Source organism: Phascolarctos cinereus, unplaced genomic scaffold (genome assembly GCF_003287225.1).
Source record: "Phascolarctos cinereus isolate Bilbo 61053 unplaced genomic scaffold, phaCin_HiC Scaffold_4;HRSCAF=312, whole genome shotgun sequence".
NCBI classification, from domain to species: Eukaryota; Metazoa; Chordata; class Mammalia; order Diprotodontia; family Phascolarctidae; genus Phascolarctos; species Phascolarctos cinereus.
Genome location: NW_027555847.1, coordinates 209,893,710 through 209,919,345, shown reverse-complemented (window position 1 = coordinate 209,919,345; position 25,636 = coordinate 209,893,710). Strand labels below are relative to the sequence as shown.

Genomic DNA, 25,636 nt, shown 5'->3' with positions numbered 1-25,636 from the left:
TAAACTCAGAAGAAGACAACAATGTGAAAACAGCTACCAAGAAAGCCTCAAAGAAAAATTCTAATTGGGCCCAAGCTCAACAGGAATTCCTGGAAGAGTAAAAGAAAATGATAAGAGTAGTAGAGGAAAAAATGGGAAAAGAAATAAGAGTGATGAAAGAAAATGAAAAGACTTTTGGGAGGGACAGGTTAGAAAGAGAGAGAAGAAATAAGAGAAAAAGTCTATTACTAACACAGTTAGTAATCATAACTGTAAATGTGAATGACATGAGCTCCCCTCTAAAATTGAATTAAAATAAAGGGCTGGAGCAGAATCTAATATGCTTCAGCAAAACTTTAAAAAAAAAAGGCAGAGATAGCAATCATTATCTCAGACAAAGCAAAAGCAAAAACAGACCTAATTAAAAGAATCAGGGAAACCATTTTGCTAAAAGATACCATAGACAATGAAGTAATATCAAAAAATTTTACAGCAAGTGTCTCTGATAAAGACCTCCTTTCTCAAATACATATTGAATATAGAATTGAGTGTAGAATTTCTAAAAATAAGAGCCATTTCCCAATTGAAAAATGGTTAAAGAATATAAAGTCAATTTTCAGAAGAAGAAATTAAAGCTATCTGTAGTCATATGAAAGTGCTCTAAATTATTATTGATTAAATAAATAAAAATTACAATAACTCTGAGGTACCACTTCACCCCTATTAGAAATAACAAATGCTGGAGGGAATGAGGGAAAAATAGGTATATTAATGAATTGTTGTTGGAGTAGTGAACTCTCATTCTAGAGTACAATTTGGAACTAAAGGGCTATAAAACTGTGCATACCCTTTGACCCAGCAAGACCACTACTGGGTCTGTATCCCAAAAATATCAAAGAAAAAGGGAAAAAACCTACATATACAAAAATATTTATAGCAGCTCTATCCAAAGAATTGGAAATTGAGGAGATGCTCATCAATTGGGGAATGGCTGAACAAGTTGTGGCATATGATTGTGATGGAATACTATTGTGCTGTGGGAAATGACAGGGTGGGAGGTGGTTTCAGAAAAACATGGCAAGACCCATATGAACCGAGGCAAAGTATAGTGAGAAGAGCTGAGATCACTGTGCATAGTAACAGCAATGTTGTAATGATGATCAACTGTGAAAGACTTGGCTACACTGATCAATATAATGATCCAAGATAATTCTAATGAAAAAAAAAAATCCACCGCTGGAGAGAAAACTGATGAACTCTGAGTTCAAACTGAAGTATGATGTTCTCATTTTCTGTATTTTTCTTGCTTTTTTTGAAATACGGCTATAATATAAACATATTTCGTATGAAAAAAAAAATAAAAGATTTGCAGTCCTCTGGATTCAATTCCAGGCAGCTCAGTGGCACAGTGGGTAGAGTATCAGGCCTGGAGTCAGGAAGACTTCTCTTTGTGAGTTCAAATCCAGCCTCACTAGCTGTGTGACCCTGGGCAAATCACTTAACCTTGTTTGCCTCAGTTTCGTCATTTGTAAAATGAGAAGGAAATGGCAAACCACTTCAGTTTCTTTGCCTAGAAAAACCCCAAATGGAGTCACAAAGAGTCAGACATGACTGAACAACAATAACATAGGTTCAATTCCCAGTTGCACTATTTCCTATATATCTCTTTGGTCAAGTTACTTAGATTTTTCAAGCCTTGGTTTCCTCATCTGTAAAATAAGGACAATACAACTCAAACTACCTACTTCACAGGGTTGACATAAATGTCAAATGAGGTAGTATTTATGTAAAAGCCCTGACCAATCAAAGTCTTTCCACAATGATATAGGGGACTCTCAGTGAGGAACTGCTGTCTACAAATGCAGTCTGGCAACATAAGAGTCTTCCTGATTTCACTATCCACTATGCCATATTGCCTCTTTATAGAAACATATGCCTTTATTATTACTCTTTCACTTGCCAATGTAGACATACCCTTTATGTGTATATTTCTGGTATGTTCTGATTAGCTTTTTTTTTATTATTATTCCCTAGGCCTTGTTCCGAACAGTTGCCATGATGGTACCTGATTATGCATTAATTGGGGAAATCTCCCTATATTCCATGGGGTTTCTGGACTCCCGTAGGTAAGCTGCTTTGGATCTTTCACTTTCTAATAGATTCTGAAAGGTCTGTAATAACCAGCAAAGTTAACTAGGAGTAGCTAGTTTAGGGTTCAGGGTTTAGCCTAGATGACCTGGATTCCATGTGGCAGGTTGGAAAATTGGAATCATACAATCATAGATAGCTGGAATGGACCTCAGAGATTATCTAATCTGATCCTAAGAAAGGTTAAATGACTTGTCTGAGGTCACATAGGTAATGTCAGAAGTAGGATTTGAATCCAGGTCTTCTGACCCTAGATTCAGTGCTCAATTATATTGAGTCTTTAAACCAGCCAGTCTGGGGACCTTTTGGTCTTATCACTTATTGGGAGATGTTGCAGGGTAAGTTTATATTCCAAGTATGTGCCTACTTCTCTCCCAGAAGCCTAGGCCTAAGGTAGATTTGTTGTTGTTGAGCAGCTATGTGATGCAGTGCATAGAGTGCCAGACCTAGAGTCAAGAAGATTCATCTTCCTGAGTTCAAATCCAGCCTCAGACACTTACCAACTTTGTGACCCTGAGCAAGTCACTTAACCTTATTTGCCTCAATTTCTTATCTGTAAAATGAACTGGAGAAGGGAATGGCAAACCATTCCAGCATCTTTGCCAAGATAACCCCAGATGGGGTCACATAAAGCTAGACATGACTGAACAACAACAAATTCCTTAGTGGGAAAGGCTGCTCTGAGTCATCCACACGCTCTTATATGGCACCCTTTGTGAACAGTGGACCACATTTAAAATATCTGGAGAAACTTAGGGGTGAAGTCTGCAGCTTTGAAAGTCTTTTTGGGTTGTTGTTTTTTATGGAGCTAACTGGGTCATGTGGGGATGAAAGTCTGGAAGCCAACTTCATTAACATTATGTTCTAAAAAGCTTAGCCAGGCAATCACAATTGTGCCCTAGAAGACCTTCTTTGGCACATAGGTGAATTTGATTAAGTTGAAGTGTGATATGGCAGCTAAGAAGGCCAATTCAGTCTTAGACTATAATTACAAGAGGTCTAGCATCCAGGAATAAGGAAAGGCCAAACCCACTATTCCCTGGTGAATTCATATTTAGAATATCATGATCGGTTCTGAGTGCTACATTTTAGGATGCATGTTGATAAGCTGGAAAGCATCCAGAGGAGGGCAATCAGTATGGGGAAGGGTCTCAAGTTCATGCCACACAAAAATCAATTAAGAGAATTGGGGTTTATTAGCCTAGAGAAGAGTAGACTTAGGAGGAATAAAATAGCTGTCTGCAGAATTTTAAGGGATGTTATGTGGAAGAAGGATTCAGCCTGTTCTACTTAACTCCAGAGAGCAGAACAAAGAACAATGGGGTGGAAGATGTAGAGAGGCAGATTTAAGCTCGACATAAGGAAAAACTTCCTAAGAATTAGAGCTTTCCAAAAGTGGAATAAGACCATGATGTTGGGAAAGATTGAAGGCATAAGGAGAAAGGGATGGCAGAGGATGAGATAGATAGACAAGATAGTGTCATGGAAGCCATGAATATGAGCTTGGAAAGACTTCAGGAGATAATGGAAGATAGAAGGGCTGGCCCGCCATGGTCCATGAAGTCATGAAACTCAGACAGAACGTTCAGTCCTATCTGAGTCATTCCACAAAAAAGCAGACTGGGCTGCTTAGGGAAGTAGTGAATCTCCCTCACTGGAAACTGGATTACTGTATAGTAGAGAGAATTCTTCATACATGACTTAGATTAGATGGCCTCCAAGATCTCTTCTGACTCTTAGATTCTGTGAAAAATGATATCTCAGTGTTAATCATTACTGAAGCATACAAATATACATTATCAGAAAGCTTGTAATTCATAATAAGGTATCATTTTGGCAGGTAGCTAGGTGCTACAATGCTGGACCTGGAGTCAAAAAGACCTAGGTTCAAATTATGTCCTCAGACAATTACTAACTATGTGACCCTGAGCAAGTCATCTAACTTCTGCCTCAGTTTCATCAGCTGTAAAATGGGGATAATAATAATAGCATCTACTGTCTAGGGTTGCTTTGAGAATCACGTGAGTTAATATTTGTAAAGCACTTTGCTAACCTTAAAGCACTAAATAAATTATTATTATTTGGGAGAATCTAAGTATATGAGTGTATTGAGGATCCCTGTTGATGAAGTAGGACTATTGAACGAAACCAGATTCTTCAGATATCATTCTTTGAGTGAACTTTCAAGTGATTTGACTCATCCTTTGGATTGCCAAGGGAAGCTGACTAATGGATGAAAGAGGGGAGAAAACAGTCTTATGATGCCTATTTGTCTGAAGAATAGGATCTTAAAGTTAAATATCCCCAGAGGTCATTTAGTCTAGCCTGGGGTGGGGAACCTGCAGCCTCAAGGCCACAAGTGGCTCTCTAGGTCCTCAAGTGCGGATTTGTTCTGTAAAACTTGGACTCAGTCAAAAAGCCACACCCAAGGACCTAGAAGGCCACCCGTGGCCTCCAGGCCGCAGGTTCCCCACCCCTGGGCTAGCCCTTACCTGAAGCATAAGTCTGTATGCCATCCTAGACAAGTGGAAGGCCTAATACAATGCTTTAACATGGCACTCTGCTTAAAAACCTCCAGGCAGACATAGAGAACTCACTACTCCACAGGTCAGTCCATTCCACAAGAAGCCTGAAATCTAACCCAGTGGCCTATGCACACTTTTCTTTTTTCTTTTTTGCTTTCACAGTCTTGCCCAGAAAATCGTTGCTACCTACCGTTTATGCTCTGAGCAGTTATCATCTCAGCATCACTATGACTATGGGATGCGGGCAGTGAAGTCTGTCCTCACTGCCGCTGGGAACTTGAAGCTGAAATATCCAGTGGAAGATGAGAATGTCCTGTTGCTCCGGGCTTTATTGGATGTCAACTTGGCCAAATTCTTGGCCCAAGATGTGCCTCTGTTTCAGGTAAGCAGCAAGTCATTCTACTACACCTGAACTCCTCCTGGATTCATCCCTACTGGGTAGATATGAAGCTGATGGATTAAAGGCAGCCCAGCTTAGATGTCTTTCAACTGACAACAGATTGGAGTCCTGTGGAGCACCTGGACCCCCATTTAGGTTTCCCATAAGTCCATTTTCAATATATTTCTTTTAGAGACTGAAGGAAGTACACTGGCCTAGCTACAGGGCCAAGGTTAGGCAACATTATGAAATATACAAAATCTTCAGTTCTCTTCTCCAGCTTTCTATTCCAGAACCTTTCATTCCTCCCTGGTATACTGCCCTTCCAGCTTCTATCTACTTAGACTCTTGTCCCATGTCACATTCTCATAGAGCCTTATTCTTTTTTTTATTTAGGATTTTATTTTTCCCCAGTTACATGTAAAAACAATTTTTAACGTCAGTTTTTAAAACTGAGTTCCAAATTCTCTCCCTTCCTCCCTCTCCCCAGCCCCATTGAGAATACAAGCAATTCCATTTAGGTTATACATGTGTAGTCATGCAAAACATTTTCATAACAGTCATGTGAAAGAAAACATAGACAAGAAAAAAAGCTCAAGAAAAATAAAGTTTAAAAAAGTATGCTTCAATCTGTATTCAGATACCAACAGTTCTTTCTTTGGGGATGGATAGCATTTTTCACAAGTCCTTCAGAGTTATCTTAGATCATTGTATTGCTGAGAATATTTAAGTCATTCACAGCTGATCATTGTACAATATTACTGTTACTTTGTACACAGTACATTTTACTTTGCATCAGCCCATGCAAGTTTTTCCAGGTTTTTCTGAGAGCATCCTGCTCATCATTTCTTATAGTAATCCATCTTATAGTATTCCATCATAATCACATACCACAATTTGTTCAACCATTCCCCATTTGATGGGCATCCCTTCAACTTCTAATTCTTTACCTGCAGAAAAGAGCTGCTATAAATATTTTTGTACATATAGATCCTTTTCCTTTTTGTTTTTTTATCTCTTTTGGGATACAGACCTAGTAGTGGTATTGCTAGGTCAAAAGGTATTCATGGTTTTATAGTCCTTTTGGGCATAGTTCCAAATTGCTCTACAGAATGGTTGAATCAATTTACAACTCCATCAACAGTACATTAAAGTCTCATTTTTCCCATGTTCCCCTCCAACATTTGTTATTTACCTTTTCTATCCTATTAGCCAATCTAATAGGTATGAGGTAGTACCTCAGAACTGTTTTAATTTGCATTTCTCCAATCAATAGTAAGTGAGAGTATTTTTTCATATGGCTATAGGTAGCTTTGATTACTTCATCTGAAAACTGATCGTATCTTTTGATCATTTATCAGTTGGGGAATGGTAGAGCCTTATTCTTACATAGTCAATACTATCCATGCAACAATGGGCAAGTCATTTAATTTCTTTAAGCCTCAGTTTCCTCATCTGTAAAAGAGGGATAATAATACCTGCACTGCCACAATACCCTCTCATAATGTGGTGAGGAAAGTGCTCTGTAAAAACACTACATAAATCTAAGACATTATAATTATGATTTTTATTCTAGTGATCACAATCACTCCCATAAAATAGTTGCTTAATATATAATTTGAATATGTATTTGAATTTTAATAGAGCATTCTGGAAGCTGGAAAAGCTTTCAAGGCCTCAAGAGTTGCATCTTTAATTGTGGAATTTCAGGTACCATTGACTATAGGTACTATAGGGAAGATAATTATAAGCAGAAGGTCCAAGTAGCTGCCTATTCTGTTTACTGATAAAATCAGCCCTTGCTAGCAGGTTCTGTGAGATCTAGGCAGTAGGAGTAGCTAGAAAAGGAAAACTGCACACATCTTATTCTCTTTACTAACTGTAGTAGCATGTAGGATGTAAGCTCCTTGGGAACAGACACTATTTCATTTTAGTCTTTCTTTCCCTAGCATCAAACTTTGTACTGACTTTTCTTTTTTTAACCAGATCTGTGATTTCATTGGTACAAAGAATTCCCTGTAAGGAAATTCCCTCTACTAAAGCACATCGGCTACTTAGGGACTTACAAAGTTGTCTTAGCCAGGCAGTATCACATAGTGGATAAAGAGCTGATCTTGGAATCAGGGAGATATGGGTTCACCTCTGTGAAAATCCTGGCTATTTGACCTGGGCAAATCACTTGGCCTTTTAGTGCCCTAGAGAACTCTTGAAGGCAGGGGGGTTCTCACACTTATTTGTGTTATGAACCCCCTGGGCAATTTCATAAAACCAGGGGTCTGCTAGTAAATGTTTAACAATCAGCTGTCTGGAAAAAAATTTAATCTACTTTATTAACATTTTCTTTATTGCTTTCTTGAGACTAGACTATCAACAAAACAATAAATTAAGCTCTGATTTTTAGCATTTGCCAAATTCTGAGATGTAAATGCTTCCTCTGAAAAATTAATTCACTAGAGTCCAGTTGGAGCTGGCTTTAGCATCCACAGATGAAGCCTACAGATCCCTTCTTGGAAGAATATGTTTAAATGCATAAAATAGAATACATTACAAAAAAACCCAATTATGTTGAAATGCAGTTATCAAAAAAATTTTTTTAAGTTCATAAACCCCAGGTTAAGAAACCTTGCTCTAAGGCCTGTACTTACTAGATTTTTGATAAATGCTTATTGAATTGTAAACTTGAGAGCAGGGACTGTGTCTTTTTTGTTGTTGTTGTTAAGTCTTTGAATCCCCAGCTCAGTGCACTTAGATGCTTGATAAATGTTTATCGAATTGGATTCTTCCAGGCTCTCAATAGTCTTCTCTATTTTATGTTAACAGGGGATCATATCGGATTTGTTCCCAGGAGTTATTCTTCCTAAACCAGACTATGAGCTTTTCATTGAAGCACTAAATGAAAACATTAAAAAGATGAAACTGCAATCAGTACCATGGTTTATCGGAAAGATTATCCAGGTTGGTTTGTCATATGCCCATGGGAAGGTAGCTGTCTTACTTGTGAGTCTCAGCCATCATCTTCTTTCATTCAAGATCATCTCAAAATAACTTTAAATTACTAAGCTAAGGCTAGGGATTCAGAAAGATTTCATCAGGCATCTTGAAAACCACTGCAATTAGAGGCACCTACACTGAGATAGAAGTGAAAAAAAGAAATCATTCAGTGATCCAGGATGCCATCCAATTTTGTTACTAAGAGCTCAAATTTAAGCTTTCCTTCCATTTCTTTATGACAGCCTCCTATGAATTATGTTTCTAATGTGAGAACTAAGAATCTATCTTGAGCATTGGATGCAAGAATTTGGCAAGTGGTGCAGTGGATAGAGCACTGGGCTTGGAATCAGAAAGACTCATCTTCATGAGTTCAAATCTGGCCTCAGACACTAGCTGTGTGACCCTGGACAAGTCACTGAACTCTGTTTGTCTCAGTTTCTCATCTGTAAAATGAACTGGAGAAAGAAATGGCAAACCACTCTAGTATCTTTGTCAAGAAAACCCCCAAAATAGGGGCAGCTGGATAGCACAGTGGATAGAGCACCGGCCGGGAAGTCAAGAGGACCTGAGTTCAAATCTGGCCTCAGACCAAACACTTGGCACTTACTAGCTGTGTGATCCTGGGCAAGTCAGTTAACCCCACTTGCCTTAAAAAAAAAAAAAGGAAAATAAGAAAACCCCAAAAATGGAGTCACAAAGAGTTAGACACAACCGGAATGACTGAACAACAACAAGAAGATGAATTAGTTGATATATTGGTGCTTTGCGATCATGTCTCACTCTAAATCCATGCCTTAGCATTAAGTTTTTGGATTATTAGTTTAAAACTGAAACCCCCTCATTTTATTGAGACTTAGAGAAATTAAGTGACATGCCCAGAGTTACACAGCTAATAAACGTCAGAAGCAAGATTTGAACCCATGTCTCTCTGATTCAAGTTCTGTGCACTATCTATTGTGCTATGCTGCTTCAAAGGGGAAATTATATCCTTTAGGTGAAACTACAGTCTTTTGGATACTCTGTTGAGATAGGTCTCCGATGAACCCACTAAAAAAATCATAGAGTTTTAGAGCAGAAAGAGACCTTATCTAGTGCAGTCCCTTGACTTTACAGATGAGGAAATCAAGGTTGAAGTGACTTATCCAAAACCACATAGTCAATTATTGGCAAGCAGAGACAAAATAAAACCTGGATTTCCTGACTCTTATCTGATATCTTATAATAAATAGTATCTATAGCAAATAGTATTAGAGAAGCTCCTAAGTTTTCAGTTATTGCGGTAGCACTGTATATACTATGAAGTATGGCAAAAACTCTCTTTGAAGAACATGAGTGACACTTGGAACACTACTAATTCACACATGGTATTTTTCACTCGGCCACCTGATTTGGTAGAGCTCTGGACCTGGAATCAGGAAGACCTGAGTTTGAATCCTGTTTCAAACATTTATTGAAATATTGAAGAAGTCATTTAACCTCTCAGTTTCAGTTTTCTAATCTGTAAAATGGGGATAATAATAGCATAAAATGAGTTAATATATGTAAAATGCTGTGTAAACTTTATAGCGATATATAAATGCTTACTATTATTATTATTGTTATCTTTTGGAATGCCTCCCAGTAGGTAACCAAAATGATCCATCTTTGTTTAAATGGATACTAGCACAGAAATCTAGAAATGTGGTATGACTATGCAGAAAGAAAGTAGATGTCATTCATTCTTGATTATCTCCCTTTGGGCAGGCTGGTGGATTGCCATTGGCTGTGTTCCTTTGCTCTGAAGTTAGTATCATTGATTGAATATTCAATCAAGTCATTATACTGGTTGTCCCAAAAGTCCTAGTGCAATTTTAAACTTAAAACTTAAGGTGAATGTGTATTTCTGTGTGTGGATGTGTGTGGGTGAGAGAGAAAGAGAGAAGGGGGGAGAGAGTGAAAGAGAGAGAGAGAGAGAGAGAGAGAGAGAGAGAGAGAGAGAGAGAGAGAAGAAGAAGAAGAAGAATAGGAAGAGGAAGAGGAGAAAGAGAAAAGAAAGATATACTGTTTTTGAGAAATTCATAATATAATAGAAAGAAAATTCACAAGATTGAACAATTTTAATAATAAAATCATTAAAAATATACATCCCACCACAAGAGACCAATGGATTAATGTATTCAGTGAAGGAAGAACAAATGGAAAATTCAAGAATTGTCTTTCTGTTTAACCTTCTAGTTCCATAATCAATTATTTAAATGAAGATTTGTGCCTTGATTTTAGCCCCATTACATTAAAATGCATTTGAATTGTGCTATTAGAGAGCCATGCTCAGTACTTTGCTTTTCCTGTTCTATCAGTGCCAATCAAAGCAAAAGCCTGTAATCTATTAGTCTTGGGAACAGAAGATTGAGCAGAAACACAATTTGTGAATTCATGCTAGACAGCTGGCTGAAGAATCTTTGACATGTATTTATAATAGCTGTAAACTGAAGTTAAAGATAGGTCAGAATCACAAATTGGGCTTCAGAGGTAGGTAAGTGGGGACACATTCACTTTTGACCCATGCCCCTAGAGAAAGACTATGATATAGTGAATGGTGTGATGGACCTAGAGTCTGGATAACTTGAATTCAGATCTTGCCTCACACACTTAACTACCTCTGAAACCCCAGTCTAGTCACTTAAACTCTCCCAGCCTTATCAGGAAAATGGGAATAATAAAATACCTGGGCATCTAACTCATAATGTGTCATTCATCATATGCCCAAACTTGAGTTTTGAAGAGAATTTTCTGTAATTCCTCATCTAATGTTGCTTTCTTAGATTTATGAGATGATGCTGGTGAGGCACGGTTACATGATTGTTGGAGACCCCTTGGGTGGGAAGACCTGTGCTTACAAAGTCCTGGCTGCAGCTCTGGGTGATATGCATGCAGGTAAAGATTAAAGCCCTACAGCTTTAAGAAGAATTAATTTCGCTCCACAAATTGGCTTTGGAGAGATAGTATGGGGGTGTTAGTTTTGCTGTCATTGGATTGCTGTGTAGTAGCCAGAAATAGAACAGCATGCAGGCTTCCCTCTGTGGGCAAAAAAAAAAACAAAAAAAACCCTGCTGCCTTAAGTAGAATTCCATGACGGCACAGGGAAACTGCTTGTGGTGTCATTAAACCCAGGGTAGCTCACAGATGGAGAGAGGTTTACAGGAAGCTTTGGAGTTTGGGGGCAGGAGAAACCACTTTCAATTAAAGCAATTAACCTAAATAGAAATGTTATAAAAGCAAATAGTTTGATTTTTTTTTAAAAAAAAGGTCATTTTTATTTCCCCTTTTTCTTCTTCTCTCCATCTCCCTCCCCCTCCTTTCTTTCTCATCTCCTCCCCTCCTCCCTCCCTTCTTCCTCCCTTTCCCTTTTATTCCCCTGCCCTTCCTCTCTCCTCCCCTTTCCTTACGTTCTCCTTTCCTTTCCTCTTCCTCTTCTCTTTGCTCTCTTCTCTGCTTTCTCCTCCCCTGCCCTCCCTTCCTTTCCACCTGCCTCTCCTTCCTCCACCCCTCCCCACCTCCTCTCTTTCTCTCCTCCTTGCTTCCTCTCTCTTCTCTTTTCTTTCCCTCCTTTGTTTTCTCTTCCCCTTCCTTTCACTTCCTCTTGCCCTTCCCTCTCCCTTGGAGATATATTTAGTTTCAAGTCATAGATCTGCTACTCTCTAGGTGAGTGACAATTAGCAAATCACTTGAGCCGCAGTTTCCTGCTCTGTGGACAGAAGAAGTTGGATTAGATGAATCCCTTTAAGCTCTTAATTGAGAAGGACGGGTGCAGTAATAATAACTCACAATTATACTAGCTTTGTGACAGCAGGGAAGTGTCTCTGAGACTTTCCTCAGACTTAAAATGAGATAATATAATACTTATACTACTAGCGTGGACTATTTTAATTTTTGTCTTTGTATCCTCAGTGACTAACACAGTTCTTGACACATAGTAGGTGTTTAATAAATGCTCGTTGATTGATTGATAGGATTGCTGTGAGGAGAGCACTTTGGTCAGTCTTAAAGAGTCAACTTAGGGCAGCTAGGTGGAAGCAGTGGATAGACCTGAGTCCGAATTTGATTTCAGACACTTATTGGTGGGTGACCCTGGGCAAGTCATTTAACTGGGTTTGCTTCAGTTCCTTATCTGTAAAAATGAGCTGGAGAAGAAAATGGCAAACCACTTCAGTCTCTTTGCTAAGAAAATCCCAAATGGGGTCACAAAGAGTAAGGACGTGACAGAAGCAACTGAACAACACAAAAGTGAGCTGTTATTATGTTACAGTTTAGTTTCCTCTCAATCCCCAGCAAAGTAGGCATTGCAAGAATTATGAGCCACGAGATAATTCAAGTAGAGTACTTTGTAACTTCAAAGGACTATACAAATGCAAATACATAATGTTGTATCACCCAACTAGTGTTAAAATTATGACCTTGTAATCGTCAAAGGATGGAATACTCAAAGACTCAAGCCCTAGGTCGTGTTCCTAATCTTTCTTAAATTATTCTCCTCTAAAGTTCTTCCTCATAAAGTTTCTTCTTGGTCCAGTGGGAAAAGTGCTGATGCTGGAGTCAGAAGATTTGTATTCAGATTTTGCCTGGGATGACTTCTACCTTTGTGATGTTGGGCAAGTCTTTTATCCTTCTGGGTTTCAAATTCCTCATCTGTCAAAATGAGAGAGGTTGAACTAGATGACCTCTGAGGCCCTTAAAAGCTCTAGTCCTGTGATCCTATGATCTTGGCACAGAGATGACCCTGCACTTGAGAACTCCATGGGAATGTAACACAAGTTCTGGCCTGGCTGGAAATTGCTTCAAGCATGACTTGGTGATGGACACTATGCCCATCATCCAGTCCACTGGAAGAGGCTCATCCTCATATTGATGAGTGTGGGGGCCACAAAAACTCTCAAAGGTCATCTATTAAGTTGTAGAGAGGTTGTGATCTATATTGGTGGAAGGTGTTGCCCCCTGATGAAATTACACATCCTTGACATGTTGAAATGAGTATTGCCCATGGTTTGATTTTTTTTTGGGGGGGAGGGGTTCCTTCTGGACAATTTAGACTCATAGAATGCTAGAGCTAAGAGAGACTCTTAATGTCATCTTTGTGTTTCCCTTCAGTCTCACAAGTTGAGGAAATGGAAGCCTTCAAAGAGAAAGTGATTTGCCCAACGTCACATAACTGATAAATTATAGAGCTAGTACTTGAACCCAGGTTTTCCAATTCTAAATCCAATGATCTTTTAATTACATCATTTGACCCATTCTGGTTTCATAGATTTGGAGTTAGAAGGACCCCGAGAGTTCATCTAATCTACTAACCTCCTCATTTAATAGATGAGGAAACTGAGTCCTAAATGGATAAATTGATTGGCACACAGGTTAATAAGTAGCAGACCTGGTATTTGAATCCTAATCCAGGGTTCTTTCCATTGTGTTAATGCACAGACCTGATTTTTCTAGTTATGTTAAACTTGAAGAAGAGAAAGCTTAGGGCCTAGAGCAAGAGAATAGCTAGGATTCCTATTTAAGGTATGTCTCATCCTTATGCCCTAGTTTCTACATTCTGCATTAAGTGAAGGAAGGCATGAATGGTACCTGGTTTGTTTTTTTTCAGGGTGTTTGCAGAGATTTATCAAAATCCATCGGGCTTTGAGAGCATACAATGAAAGTATACAAAGATCTAAGTAGATTCTGTGTAAGCAGCAGAACATTAAATAAATGTGGCAGATGTTGATAACGGAGCATAGTTTCATTGCTAATGTCCTAGTTTCATCAAGAATCATTGATTTTGTAATTTCTGTCCTTGGTTATTCTTGTGCAGCCAATCAAGGAGACGAGTTTGCTGTTGAGTATAAAATTATCAATCCCAAAGCCATCACTATGGGTCAGCTGTATGGTTGCTTTGACCCAGTTAGTCATGAGTGGACTGATGGGGTCCTCGCCACCTCCTTTCGAGAGCAAGCAGCATCAGTGACTGATGACCGGAAGTGGATTATATTTGATGGCCCAGTGGATGCCGTTTGGATTGAAAATATGAACACTGTGCTGGATGACAATAAGAAGGTACTTCTTATAACCAGTAACACTCTAATCTTATTGGGAAATTAAATCTTCTTGGTTGGTGTGGATGATATACTTTTGTATATTATGCACTTGTCACACTAAAAGTTAATGCCCACCCTACAAAAACAAAAAAAGCTAATGTTCACAGAGGGTAAGAACAATAAGAAAATTAATGAATTATACTTCTGTTTGCATGTCTGTTCCCTAAACTAACCATTTTAAAAGTAAGAGCTTCTGTCTTGATTATAATCCATCTGTCTCTTATACTAGCCACATATGGATGGTAGCAGCTGTGCCAGGGTCTAGTAATGTTGGATATGGGTTGTGGGATTCATTGAGGTAGATGAGCTCAAAGCCAGGTATTTCTCATGAAAGGCAGTCTGTAGAAGCAAGGTAAGTATGCTGGGGAAGTCAAAGAATCAAAATCCCATTCAAGCTGGGTTCTCAGTTATGTTTCTAGGGGGAGTGAATGAAATGGCACCTTGAGGGAAACTGCAACTGCTGGTAGGCAATAGCTATTTCTTCAACGTTTTACTGCATACTTTATGCTCTTATGCATACCCTGTCTAGGCTGGCCTTGACTTTTGGAAATCTATGCTGCAGCTGTGGCTGTTCTGGGCCTATGCCCTTAAAGGTTATATTTGCCTCGTGTAAATCAGGTTCAGAAAATGCAATTATGTGTGGAAACCTCTGATCAAAGCAGAAGGCCTTAATGTAACAAGTGTCTGCTTATAATTGAGAATAGAAATGTAAACAGTAAATGTCCTAATTGTCCTTCCCTGCATGAGAACATTAACCAAAATACTGGAATGCCATCACATCTATTTTATTAGCCTGAGTATCTGGAGATGACATAATAAAAATTGATTTATTTGTGTTTGTTCAACAAGAGTTATGATTTATACTACTTGCGTATCTATGCAGTGATGTGGAGAACTTTGGTATAAGGCATGTGAGAGTGAATCATAGATTTACAGAATGTTTTAGCTCAAAAGGATCTCAGGTATACTGATAATTCACATCCCTCATTTTAAGAATGGGTAAACTGGCCCCAAAATGTTCAGTAGCACACTAACAGTTAGCATCAGGACTCGTAATAGGAAACCGCTCTCTTAGCTCCCAGGCCAGTGTTGTTTCCACTACGGTTTAATTCAATTCAGTTCAACAAGCTTCAACTTATTAAGTGCCTGCTGTGTTCAAGGCACTATGTTAGGGGCTGAAGAAACATCGACCAGAACAAGACAGTTCTTACCATGAAGGAGCATACTCTACACATCAAGGAGTGATGATCAGCCAACTCAAGATTGCTGTTTTCTGATTACCAAGAACACATTCTTCAATATTCTCCTGTCCAGCAATACACTTACACATCATTTTCTTCATGGTGCATATATGTATGTGTACATATATGTACATGGGGTTTTGTATCTTCTTTTTATAATTCAAATCTGATCCCTAGTTTTCCTTCATAGTGTACTTTCATATCTTCAAAGTGACTGCTCCAAGTTTCTTCCACAGGGCACCTTTTTATTCCCAAATCACAATGAGCAGAACAGTCTTAGTTAAGGCAGAATAGTAGTGTTGCCTCATAACTGAATGAATAATAGTTAACATTCATATAGCACTTAAATATGTGCCAGGCATCGCGTTAAGTGCTTTACAACGATCATCTCATTTGATCCTCACATCAACCTTGGGAGACACCTGTTATCACCCCTATTTTACAGATGAGGAAACTGAGGCAAATAGAGATTAAAATGAGTTGCCAGGGGGTTACATAGCTAGTAAGTGTCTGGGGTCACATTTGAACTCAGGTATTCCTGACTATAGGCCTAGCACTCTTCTCCCTTACTTCACCTAGCTACTGTCTTTTTATTCCCAAATTATAGTGAGCAGAACAGTCTTAATGAGGTCTAAACGGTAGTGTTGCCTCATAACTGAATGAATGATGTTTAATCCATAGGATGTCAGTGCTAGAAAGCAGTCCTCAGTTTATAGGTGTGGAGAACAGTGAGCCCAGAGAAGTTTCGGTCTCACCTTCAGTTACACAAGTTAGACTGGGGTTGTTTAGGAGTATTGAAAGAATCCACCACAAAGTGAACTCATGTCTCATCTTGGCCATGTTGTACTTGGAAAGAGCCACGTGTTTCTTTGCCCTTCGTGAGTTTCTACCTTCAAAGTTCAGCTTAAACATTCCCTCCTACATGAGGCCTTTCCAGATTCTCTGAACTACTAGTACCTCCCTGCAAAATGACCGTGCATTTATTTTGCATATGTTTTGTGTATATAGGCTGACTTTATCTACACAAGCTGTCCCAAAAGTTTTAGTGAATTTTTAAGCTACTGCTAGATGGCAAGGTGGATAGAGCACCAGGTCTGGAAGACCTGAGTTCTGGGCAAGTCATTTAACATCTGTTTGCTTTAATCCGCTGGAGAATGAAATGACAAACCACTCCAGTATCTTAGCCAGGAAAACAGCATGTACAGTAGGGTCCACAGGATCATGAAGGGTCAGATGTGACAAAACTACAAGAACAATCACAAAAGACTTTTAGGGACACCCTGTACCTGGATGTGGTCATGTTCTCTCCCCACCCCGACCCCATAGAATATAAGCTTCTTCTTCTTCCTTTTTTTTTTTTTTGGCAATTGGGGTTAAGTGACTTGCCCAAGGTCACTCAGCTAGTAAGTGTGAAGTGTTTGGTTTGAGGCCGCATTTGAACTCAGGTCCTCCTGACTTCAGGGCCGGTGCTCTATCCACCGCGCCACCTAGCTGCCCCTGGAATATAAGCTTCTTAAGGTAAGCAGCTATTTCACTTTTGTCTTTGTATGCCAATGCCTAGTCTGGCACATAGTAGAAGTTTAATAACTGAGAGTAGAGTGATAGGCCCAGGGTTTTACTAAATGCTGATAGTGATTCAAAAAGGGTATATGACATGTTCCTTGCCATCAAGAAATAGTGTGGTCTTTTGGGAGAGGGATAAAGCCTATGTACATGAAATAATCTGAATAAAACAAACCAATATACAAGAAAGTGCCAAATGAGGGCAGAGGGAGAAGGCCAGCTGTTGGAATATCGGCACGAATGGCTAAAATCTGTATTACAGTGCTGCAGATGTCTTTGTCCAACATGCAAGTGGCTGTTTCTAAGTTGTATGGCAGGGATGTGGACTGGCTTTTCCCAGAACTTCTACAAATGGTAAAACAGAACTTAACCCCTTCTTCTTCTTTTAATTATCCTTCATCCCTTCTGCCTCCCCTCCCTTGCACTCCCAGCTGTGTTTAATGAGTGGAGAGATCATCCAGATGAATGCCAAGATGAGTCTGATCTTCGAGCCGGCAGATTTAGAGCAGGCCTCCCCAGCCACCGTCAGCAGGTAGTTGATCAACTAATGGAGCATTAATCCAAAGCTGGGACTGGGGTGGGCAAGTAAGGCAGCCTCAAAGGGCACAATAGAAAGAGGGGGGAAGGTTTAATATTCATGCTACAAAGTTATTTTTATGTAAATGCACTTGTGTTTAATGCCCGAAAATTCTCCCTTCCAAGGCATATACTTCTTATTTTATGATGTTAAATTGCACGTATGACAGCAAAAGCTATAAGCTTGTGGTGAACAGTAATGTACAGAGAGCATAATTTTCAAGCCTTGCCTAGGGTACATAAATAACTTGTCTTTGCTATTGGTTAATCTCAAACAGCAGATAACCCCAAAATTAATGGCCTTGGAGTGAATTATCTGATATGTTCCCTATCCCTGCCAGCAGCTCACCTTCCTAGTTATATTTTGCTTTGGTGAATCTTAAAATTAGTTTGTATTCCCAGAATGAACAATAGCAAATGGTGGTGAGAAGGCAGAGCAGATGTGCTAGGATTAAAAACTTGCTACAGAAAATCAACAGCTGATAGTTCACAAAAAAAGCCATTAACTTTTTCTTCCAAATCTAGAGATGATTATCTATATTGTTGGTCTTCTCTCCTCCTCCCCCGCTCTGGAACTGCTCCTTTCTATTTCTCGCTTTAGGGAAGCCCTCCTCCACATATCCTCTGGGGCTCCCAATGGGACAGCCAATGGAATGGGACTCAGTGCTGTTAAGTGGTACATGACTGACTAGGTCAGGGGCGGGGAACCTGCGGCCTCGAGGCCACATGTGGCCCTCTAGGTCCTCAAGTGCAGCCCTCTCACTGAATCCAAACCTCACAGAACGAATCTCCTTAATAAAAGGATTTGTTCTTTAAAACTTGGACTCAGTCAAAAGGCCACACCTGAGGACCCAGAAGGCTTCATGTGGCCTTGAGGCTGCAGGTTCCCCTCCCTGGACTATGTGATGCTCTGTTTATGCTTGGCAGATGTGGGATGATCTACATGGAACCTCACCAACTGGGCTGGAAGCCCCTGAAGGACTCATACATGGAAACACTGCCCCCCAACCTCACTGAAGAGCACACTGAACTGGTAAGAGCTCTAGTTCCTCTTCGCTAGAATCCCTACTGGAATGTCCCAAATCCTGTCTTACTAGCCTTACTTACCCTGGACAAGTCACTTAACTTTGGTCAGCCTCAATTTCCTTATCTGTAAAATGGGGATAAAACAGCACCTACCTCATAAGGTAGATTGTGAGGATTGAATGAAAGCAAGCAAACAAATGAATGAATGAATGAATGAATGAATGAATGAATAGATAAATAAATGTGAATATATATTACTTTGGGATGCTAGCTATCATTACAATGTATTGGGCCAGATGCAAAGACAAAAAAAAAAACTCCCAACCAACTAACCAACCAAACAAACAAAACCAGTTCTTGCCTTCAAGGAGCTTCCATTCTGTTAGTTTCCATTCTTCCAAAGCTTCCAGCTCTGGACTAAGCCTTTGCTCTCTCAGATACGGTCCCCAGTGCGGGTCTTAGGAGCATAAGTTGAAGCCTCTTGACACCTGAAACAACAACAGTAAGTGGGAAAAAGCTCCCCTATTTTCATCAAACCAACCAAAATTCATTGAAAATGCCATTAAATGGGACTGAAGAACATCCAGGTTGCATATTTCCACGAGTGAAAAAAGCAGAGGTAGGTTCATTCTAACAGACACATTAATGTCACTCAGCCAGGGCGTGTGTCACTCAGCCGGCCTTCTACAGAAGCTGCATTTCAAGACTTCATTTTTTATTGGTTGTTGGCAATTTGGAACATGGGGCAGGGATGGCTTTTGCTTTTGTTATTGTATCTCCAATGCCTGGCATGGGGGTGGTACTTAGCAATAGTTATTGATTGATTAATTGATTTTTCCATAGACTCAATACTATGAATCAGGGGTTTGTAATCTGGGAGCTGTGAACTTTTTTTTTATTTTGATAATTACATTTCAATATAATTGTTTTCTTGCCTCTTTTGTATCCCCAGCACATAGCACAATGCCTGGAACATAGTAGGTACTTAATAAAGTATTGATTGATTTACTCACTTTCATAATCCTAATATTATATTCTATGCATTTAAAAACATTAAAAACTCTTAAAAGGGATCCACAGGCTTCATCAGACTGCCAAAAGACCAAGGACACATTTTTTTGCAGGGGATGCGAGGCAATTAGGTTTAAGTGACTTGCCTAGGGTCACACAGCTAGTAAGTGTCAAGTGTCTAGTCTGAGACCAGATTCGAACTCAGGTTGTCCTAACTCCAGGACCAGTGCTCTATCCACTGCACCACCTAGCTGCCCCCAACACACAAAAAAATTTAAGAACTTCTGCTATAAATGGTGCTATAAAAGCTTCTTGGGATAGCCTATAAATATCTGTTTAGCTCATAAGATAGATGTACTTCAGAACTAGTAATAGCTCTGAATCTTGGGCCTAGAAGCTGTCTACTACCTCAGTTCCAAATCCTTCTTAGACAATGGAAGGAGAAGACACAGCTATAAAGGGAGATTGGGGGATAGGGGAAAGAGAGTGGGTCTTAAGGGCATGTAAGCTTTCTATAGCACTGTGGAGTGGTGAGAAGTCCTAGGGTAAGGTGCTAGCTGGGTATAGCCTTTCATAGTTATGGGTATTTAACCAGTGTAAAATTCATAAGTCAAAAACTTCCTGAATTATTGCTGGCTTCTCCTTCAAGGGAAGAGCAGAGTATTCCAGGAGATTTGACCATCTTCAGAAAAATCCAGCCTTTGTTAACATCTTCTAATTCTATGAATTTAAATTTTCAGGTTAATGACATGTTCTTGTGGCTAGTCCAGCCCTCCTTAGACTTTATCCATCACCATTGTAAATGTATGGTCCAGACATCATCCATCCATCTTGCCTACTCCATGATGAAGCTATACAACTGTCTGTTTGGTAAATGTTGGTCTCATTCCTTAAGGCAAATAAAGAGTGGTCTGGTATTTCTGCTATACCCCACCCCCTCCACCCTTTTCCTGAGAAATAGTTTAGAGACCCTTAAGATACTGCCGATAAAAAGCCAAATCATAGACAATGTAATTTATACTAGTAAATTGTATTAGGGTTTTTTTTTAAACAAAAAAAACCCCACCTTATTTCATTGATATTTGGGGCATTGTAAAGTAGGAAGAATGGGCAGCTAGGTGGCACAGTGCATAGGATGTAGGGCCTGAAGTCAGGAAGGTTCATCTGTGTATAGGTTCACTGTCTCTGTATATCACCTTTGTTTCTGAATATATTCTTCCCTACTGTCTTAGCCAGCAAGCCATCTTTTCTAACAAAGGTTATAAATCAATCATTGTGCCATAATTTTAATCTTAGTTCAGCCTTCAACATCCTAGGTGATTGGGGCAAGACACACAACATTTCCAGTCAGGCCTCAAGTCTCCTCATTAATACCATTAGATCAAATAGATGTTGAGGGGATAAAATGAAATGCTAAATATGAAAGAGCTTTAAAAACAAAGACTGGATAAATGTGAAGTATAGACATGCTCATCTTATGAAAGCTTACTGCTATTTCAGATTCATGGAAAGAATAAATAAGGTGTGATTATTTGAATTATAAGAGGATTAGATTAGTCGCAGGAACTTTTAAGTAAGGAGTCCCTCTAATCTATTTAAACAAGTGCTTTGTTAATCTGTAAACCTCATTCAGTCCATTGAAATCTGATAACTTAACACAGTTACTTCACTGCTGTAGGGGTCTTTGATTTTATTGGTCTGATTTTATCCACTAACACAAACTGAAATTTCTCTGGGTTTTAGTTAATGGTCTTCATGAATTGTTGTGTTGGAAAAATTCATCACCCTATGACCTATCTGAAAATGAGCCTCTCTGAGTTTATCTAGGCTGGTCTTTGGATGACAGGCTGTTGCTAGAGTTGTCTTCTAGATCTTTCCATCTTGACAGGACCTGCCAGATTTGGCATTCATGGATATAGGCTTCAAGAACCCAGGGTCATCACTCCATGAAGAGGCATCAGAGTAGGACTTTAGTGAACAGAAGACATATATCCATTTGAAAAGTTTTATTGGCTGCCATTTTGTCTCAAGATTGTGGACTGCAGCACAAGTCAAACTTGAGTTAACGTCCTGATGGTATCTAGTATTCAAACTTTTCTTAAATTAGTCAACTTTTCAAGCTATTTTAGAACAAGAAGACTGACAAATCCAAAATGCTGAGCTGTTGAGTTGAAACTGTGTATTTCATTAAGTCAAATACGATTCAATTTTTAAAAACTCAGTATACCAGGGCAGCTAGGTGGCGCAGGTAGATAGAGCTCCAGCCTTGGAGTCAGGAGGACCTGAGTTCAAATCTGGCCTCAGGCACTTGACACTAGCTGTGTGACCCTGGACAAGTCACTTAATCCCCACTGCCTCACCAAAAAAACCCAAAAACAAAACTAAAGAACTGCAGTATACACACTACTTTTCAAGTACACACTCCTTGTGTAAAATAAGGGATGCCTATATATAAGTAATCACTCCTCAAGATAAACTGTTTCTGCTGCCATTTTTACCTTGAGAAGAATATGCTGAAAAGTAGCTCTTCCCTTCCCTTCCCAAATCCACAGATATAAATGTCCAAGGTTTAGGTATAGATGACACCAAGAAAGTATGACAGAGGTAAACCCTGTTCCCCTGTATTCAAAAGTTCTTCTCCCATAGTCCCCAAATTTCACCATTTGCTACTCCTCTGACTTCAGTCACTGAAGGTCCCTATCAAAATGTCAGTTTAGCTCTGCATACATTTAATTCAGGCCTATGATGTTCAAAGAAAAAGCAAAACAAAAAAAATTAAACAGTAAGCCATTATTACCGATTAATTTCTCAGCACAAAGGTTTCAGGCAAAAAGGCCCTGATCAGGGCAGTGTCCTGGCAAGGGCTGCTCATCTAGAGAGTGTAATAGAAATGGAGAGGGGAAAGGAGATGGAGGAGAACTGAGAAGTAGCTCAGAACTTTAAAGGGGAAAACAGCAAAAAGGAGGAAGAGGATTAAGGGAGAAGGAAAAAGAACCTTGCCTACTTCACAGTGCTGACAAAGCTTGTTCCTTTTCCCAGAAACCCTGATCTCTCAGAGCCTCAGACTTCTGGTTTTGGTCACTTTCTTCAGCTCTCAATCTTCTCATGACTTTCAGGAATGTTAAGGGAAGGACAGGTTTGTGGTGCCAACCGTGGTTCTAAAGTTCTGGGCTGTTCTTTTTTAGATGAAATCAGAGAAGTGAATGACCCAGACTATGAAGGAGAAAACTTGACAAGCCAGCAGATATTCCTCTGGCTTCAAGGCCTCTTCCTCTTTTCTCTGGTGTGGACAGTGGCAGGAACTATCAATGCGGAGTGCAGAAAGAAATTTGATGTTTTTTTCCGCAACCTTCTGATGGGCACAGATAACTCCAACCCTCGTCCCAAAAGTGTCAGAATCACCAAAAAACAACATATTCCCAGAAAAAGGTAACCTGCTTATTGCTCTCTACTAGTTTGGACCCTGTGTCCCAAGGGAACAAGGCTCCGATAGAGGTTCTAGGATATATAAAAAAGTAAAGTACAATAAGTATAATAATCACAAAGTAGGTGGAGGGAGAAGGTTTCATGCTAATGGGTGATATCTCCTCTGTATGATCAGCCCTATGTGGGGAAAAAAAATGATGGGATAAAATGAAATGGAAACCAAGGATAACCAAGGCTCTTTTTCTAGATCCCTGCAACAAATATTCTTAGGGTGAAAGATCTGACTTGACCTCAAATAGAGTTGATTTCTAGGTCTGTCATGAGATCAGATTTGAGAGTTACTTTATGAAATGCTTCTGCCAAATGCAAGGAGAAATGGTGAAGAATTGGGACACGCAGAGATGTCACTGGAACTGCAACTGAGTACCTTCAAGATTATATACTCATTAGCCCACACAGTCTCCCATTTGGGGTCCCCGCATTGATGTGGGGAACTGATAAATTTTGCTGAGGCAAAATGTGCAGTCACTCTACAGAGCCTGCTGTACTTTACGCTTTGGAGCTTTGAATATCCATAGGCCCACTTATTGAACAAGAGCTGACCTTGGTTTTTCTCATCTGCCAAGGATTTGCTTGTGATTTTAGGCCACTGATTTATTATCTCCTCTGATGATTCTTACTTCTCTCTGCAGGGGAAGGGTAAGCAATGTTTTTAGGTCCTGAGGTTGTACATCTGGTTGCTTTTTTAAAAAATTATCTAGGCTAGAAGTATTTAAACTTCTTTCGTTATGGACCCTTTCTCAGATGGTTTTTAGATATGTAAAATGAAATACATGAGTTACAAAGGAAGCCGATTATATTGAAATAAAGATAGAATTTTTTTTCCATTCAAGTTCAGAGACCCCCTGTAATCTATCCTTGAAGGTCCTAGACCCCAGGTAAAGAACCTCTCCTCTAGGTGCTGGGATGGACATGCAACCCAACAGGTTATGAATGATAGCAGGCCAGGCACGATACAGAAGACACCCTCACATTCCCCGTATAGAGTCAGCACTATTCTTTCTGACCTGTGCATTCCCCTAATAAGCCTTGGATGAATTCGTTTCTTCATTAGTGAACACAAGACAATGAGTCCCTTTTAAGCTCCCATTGGGCTTTATCACAGATTCTAGAGCTGAAAGTGACCTTGGGTGTACTTAGTCTAGAGGTGTCAATCACTTGCAGGTGTTACGTGGCCCATAACACTCCTGAGCGCAGCCTGAACCAGACTGAAAAGTAATTGGGAAATATTTAAGAAATAAATTAATAAAAAAAAAAAAGAAATGTGTAAATGTGATTTTCTAAGTCAATATGGTACAGAGTACTCTGTACAGGGTACAGAGATCTTTATGTATGGTTTAGTGGCCCCCATTTCTACTTGAGTTTGACACCACTGGTCTAGCCCATCCCTTCCCTTGTACAGAGGAAGAAGCAGGCCCTGAGAAGTAGTGACCAGTCCAGGGTATCATGCATGTAATAAGCAGCAGAACTGGAAATCAAACCTTGACCTGTTGACTCCAGAGCAGTTCCCATGGCTTCTATTAAGCAAGGGAGTTAGATGTGATGAATGTACACTTTGATCCTTATGGTCTTCTCTACTTCTTTGGCCTAGGGAGCATCTATGACTTTTATTTCCTTAAGCATGGCGGTGGACAGTGGAATTTGTGGACAGACTACATCACCAAGGAAGAGCAGATAATCCCAGCTACTGCAAAGGTAAGAGGGGAGCATTCTTCATGGCATTCTAACTTGGAGATTTCAGAAAAATCTTTCAAGATGAACAGATAATCTCATATGGCAATCTCAGTGCTATAAATCAGCATAATTAAGTATTTTCTCTGTACCTCATAGAATCATTTTGGCTGGGAGGGACCTTCAAGAGGTACATCCCTGTAGCAAGGCTGTATTAAAATCAATCCAGCCAAAGAGGCATCTGCTTTTTCCTAGAGAAAATCCTAGGGGCAGCTCGGTGGCACAGTGGATACAGTGCCAGCCCTGAAGTCAGGAGGACCTGAGTTCACATCCGGCCTCAGACCAAACACTTGACACTTACTAGCTGTGTGACCCTGGGCGAGTCATTTAACCCCAATTGCCTAAAAATAAAAAAAACACACACAAAAAAATCCTAGAGGATGATTTCCTATTACCTAATGGACATTAGTAAAGACCTAGTTAAGCAGAATACTCAGGGAAAGGGAGGAATGAACTTTGTTTAATAGGATAGTCTACTTTTGTTTAGTCTTAATCATTTTTGAAAATGTTTCTAAAATGTCTATTTCCCTGCCTCAGTTAGCAGAGTCTAGTGAATATAGCCAAATCTTTGTGGGATGATTGAGCACTTTAAAGGGCTTCAGGACCATCATTTTGGATCATAGATATAGAGTTTGAAGGAACCTCAGAGGTCTAGTCTAACCCCATCATTTTATAGATGAAGAAACTGAGGGTCAAAGAATGATGCTGAAGGTTATACAGGTCGTAAATAGCAGAAAAGGGATTTGAACCCAGGTCCTCTGCCTCTAGGACCAGTGGTCTTTTCACTGTATCTAGAACTGTGAATGGGAGTAGAAAAAAGGACATGAGATTGTGATGAATTCATTCTTTGCTTAGGATACACTCTAGTTC

General features: G+C 39.6%; 1 protein-coding gene across 1 annotated transcript in view; it reads left to right on the top strand.

Annotated features, from left to right (window-relative positions):
• The window catches only part of DNAH3 (dynein axonemal heavy chain 3), a 171,528-nt gene that overhangs the window by 99,025 nt on the left and 46,867 nt on the right, over positions 1-25,636 (top strand). Inside the window, 11 exon segments of the mRNA XM_020965369.2 lie at positions 2,014-2,105; positions 4,815-5,034; positions 7,852-7,986; positions 10,824-10,935; positions 13,850-14,091; positions 17,368-17,468; positions 18,440-18,545; positions 20,290-20,419; positions 22,735-22,952; positions 22,954-22,978; positions 24,627-24,730. Of these exon segments, the coding sequence (XP_020821028.1) occupies positions 2,014-2,105; positions 4,815-5,034; positions 7,852-7,986; positions 10,824-10,935; positions 13,850-14,091; positions 17,368-17,468; positions 18,440-18,545; positions 20,290-20,419; positions 22,735-22,952; positions 22,954-22,978; positions 24,627-24,730 (1,485 nt within the window).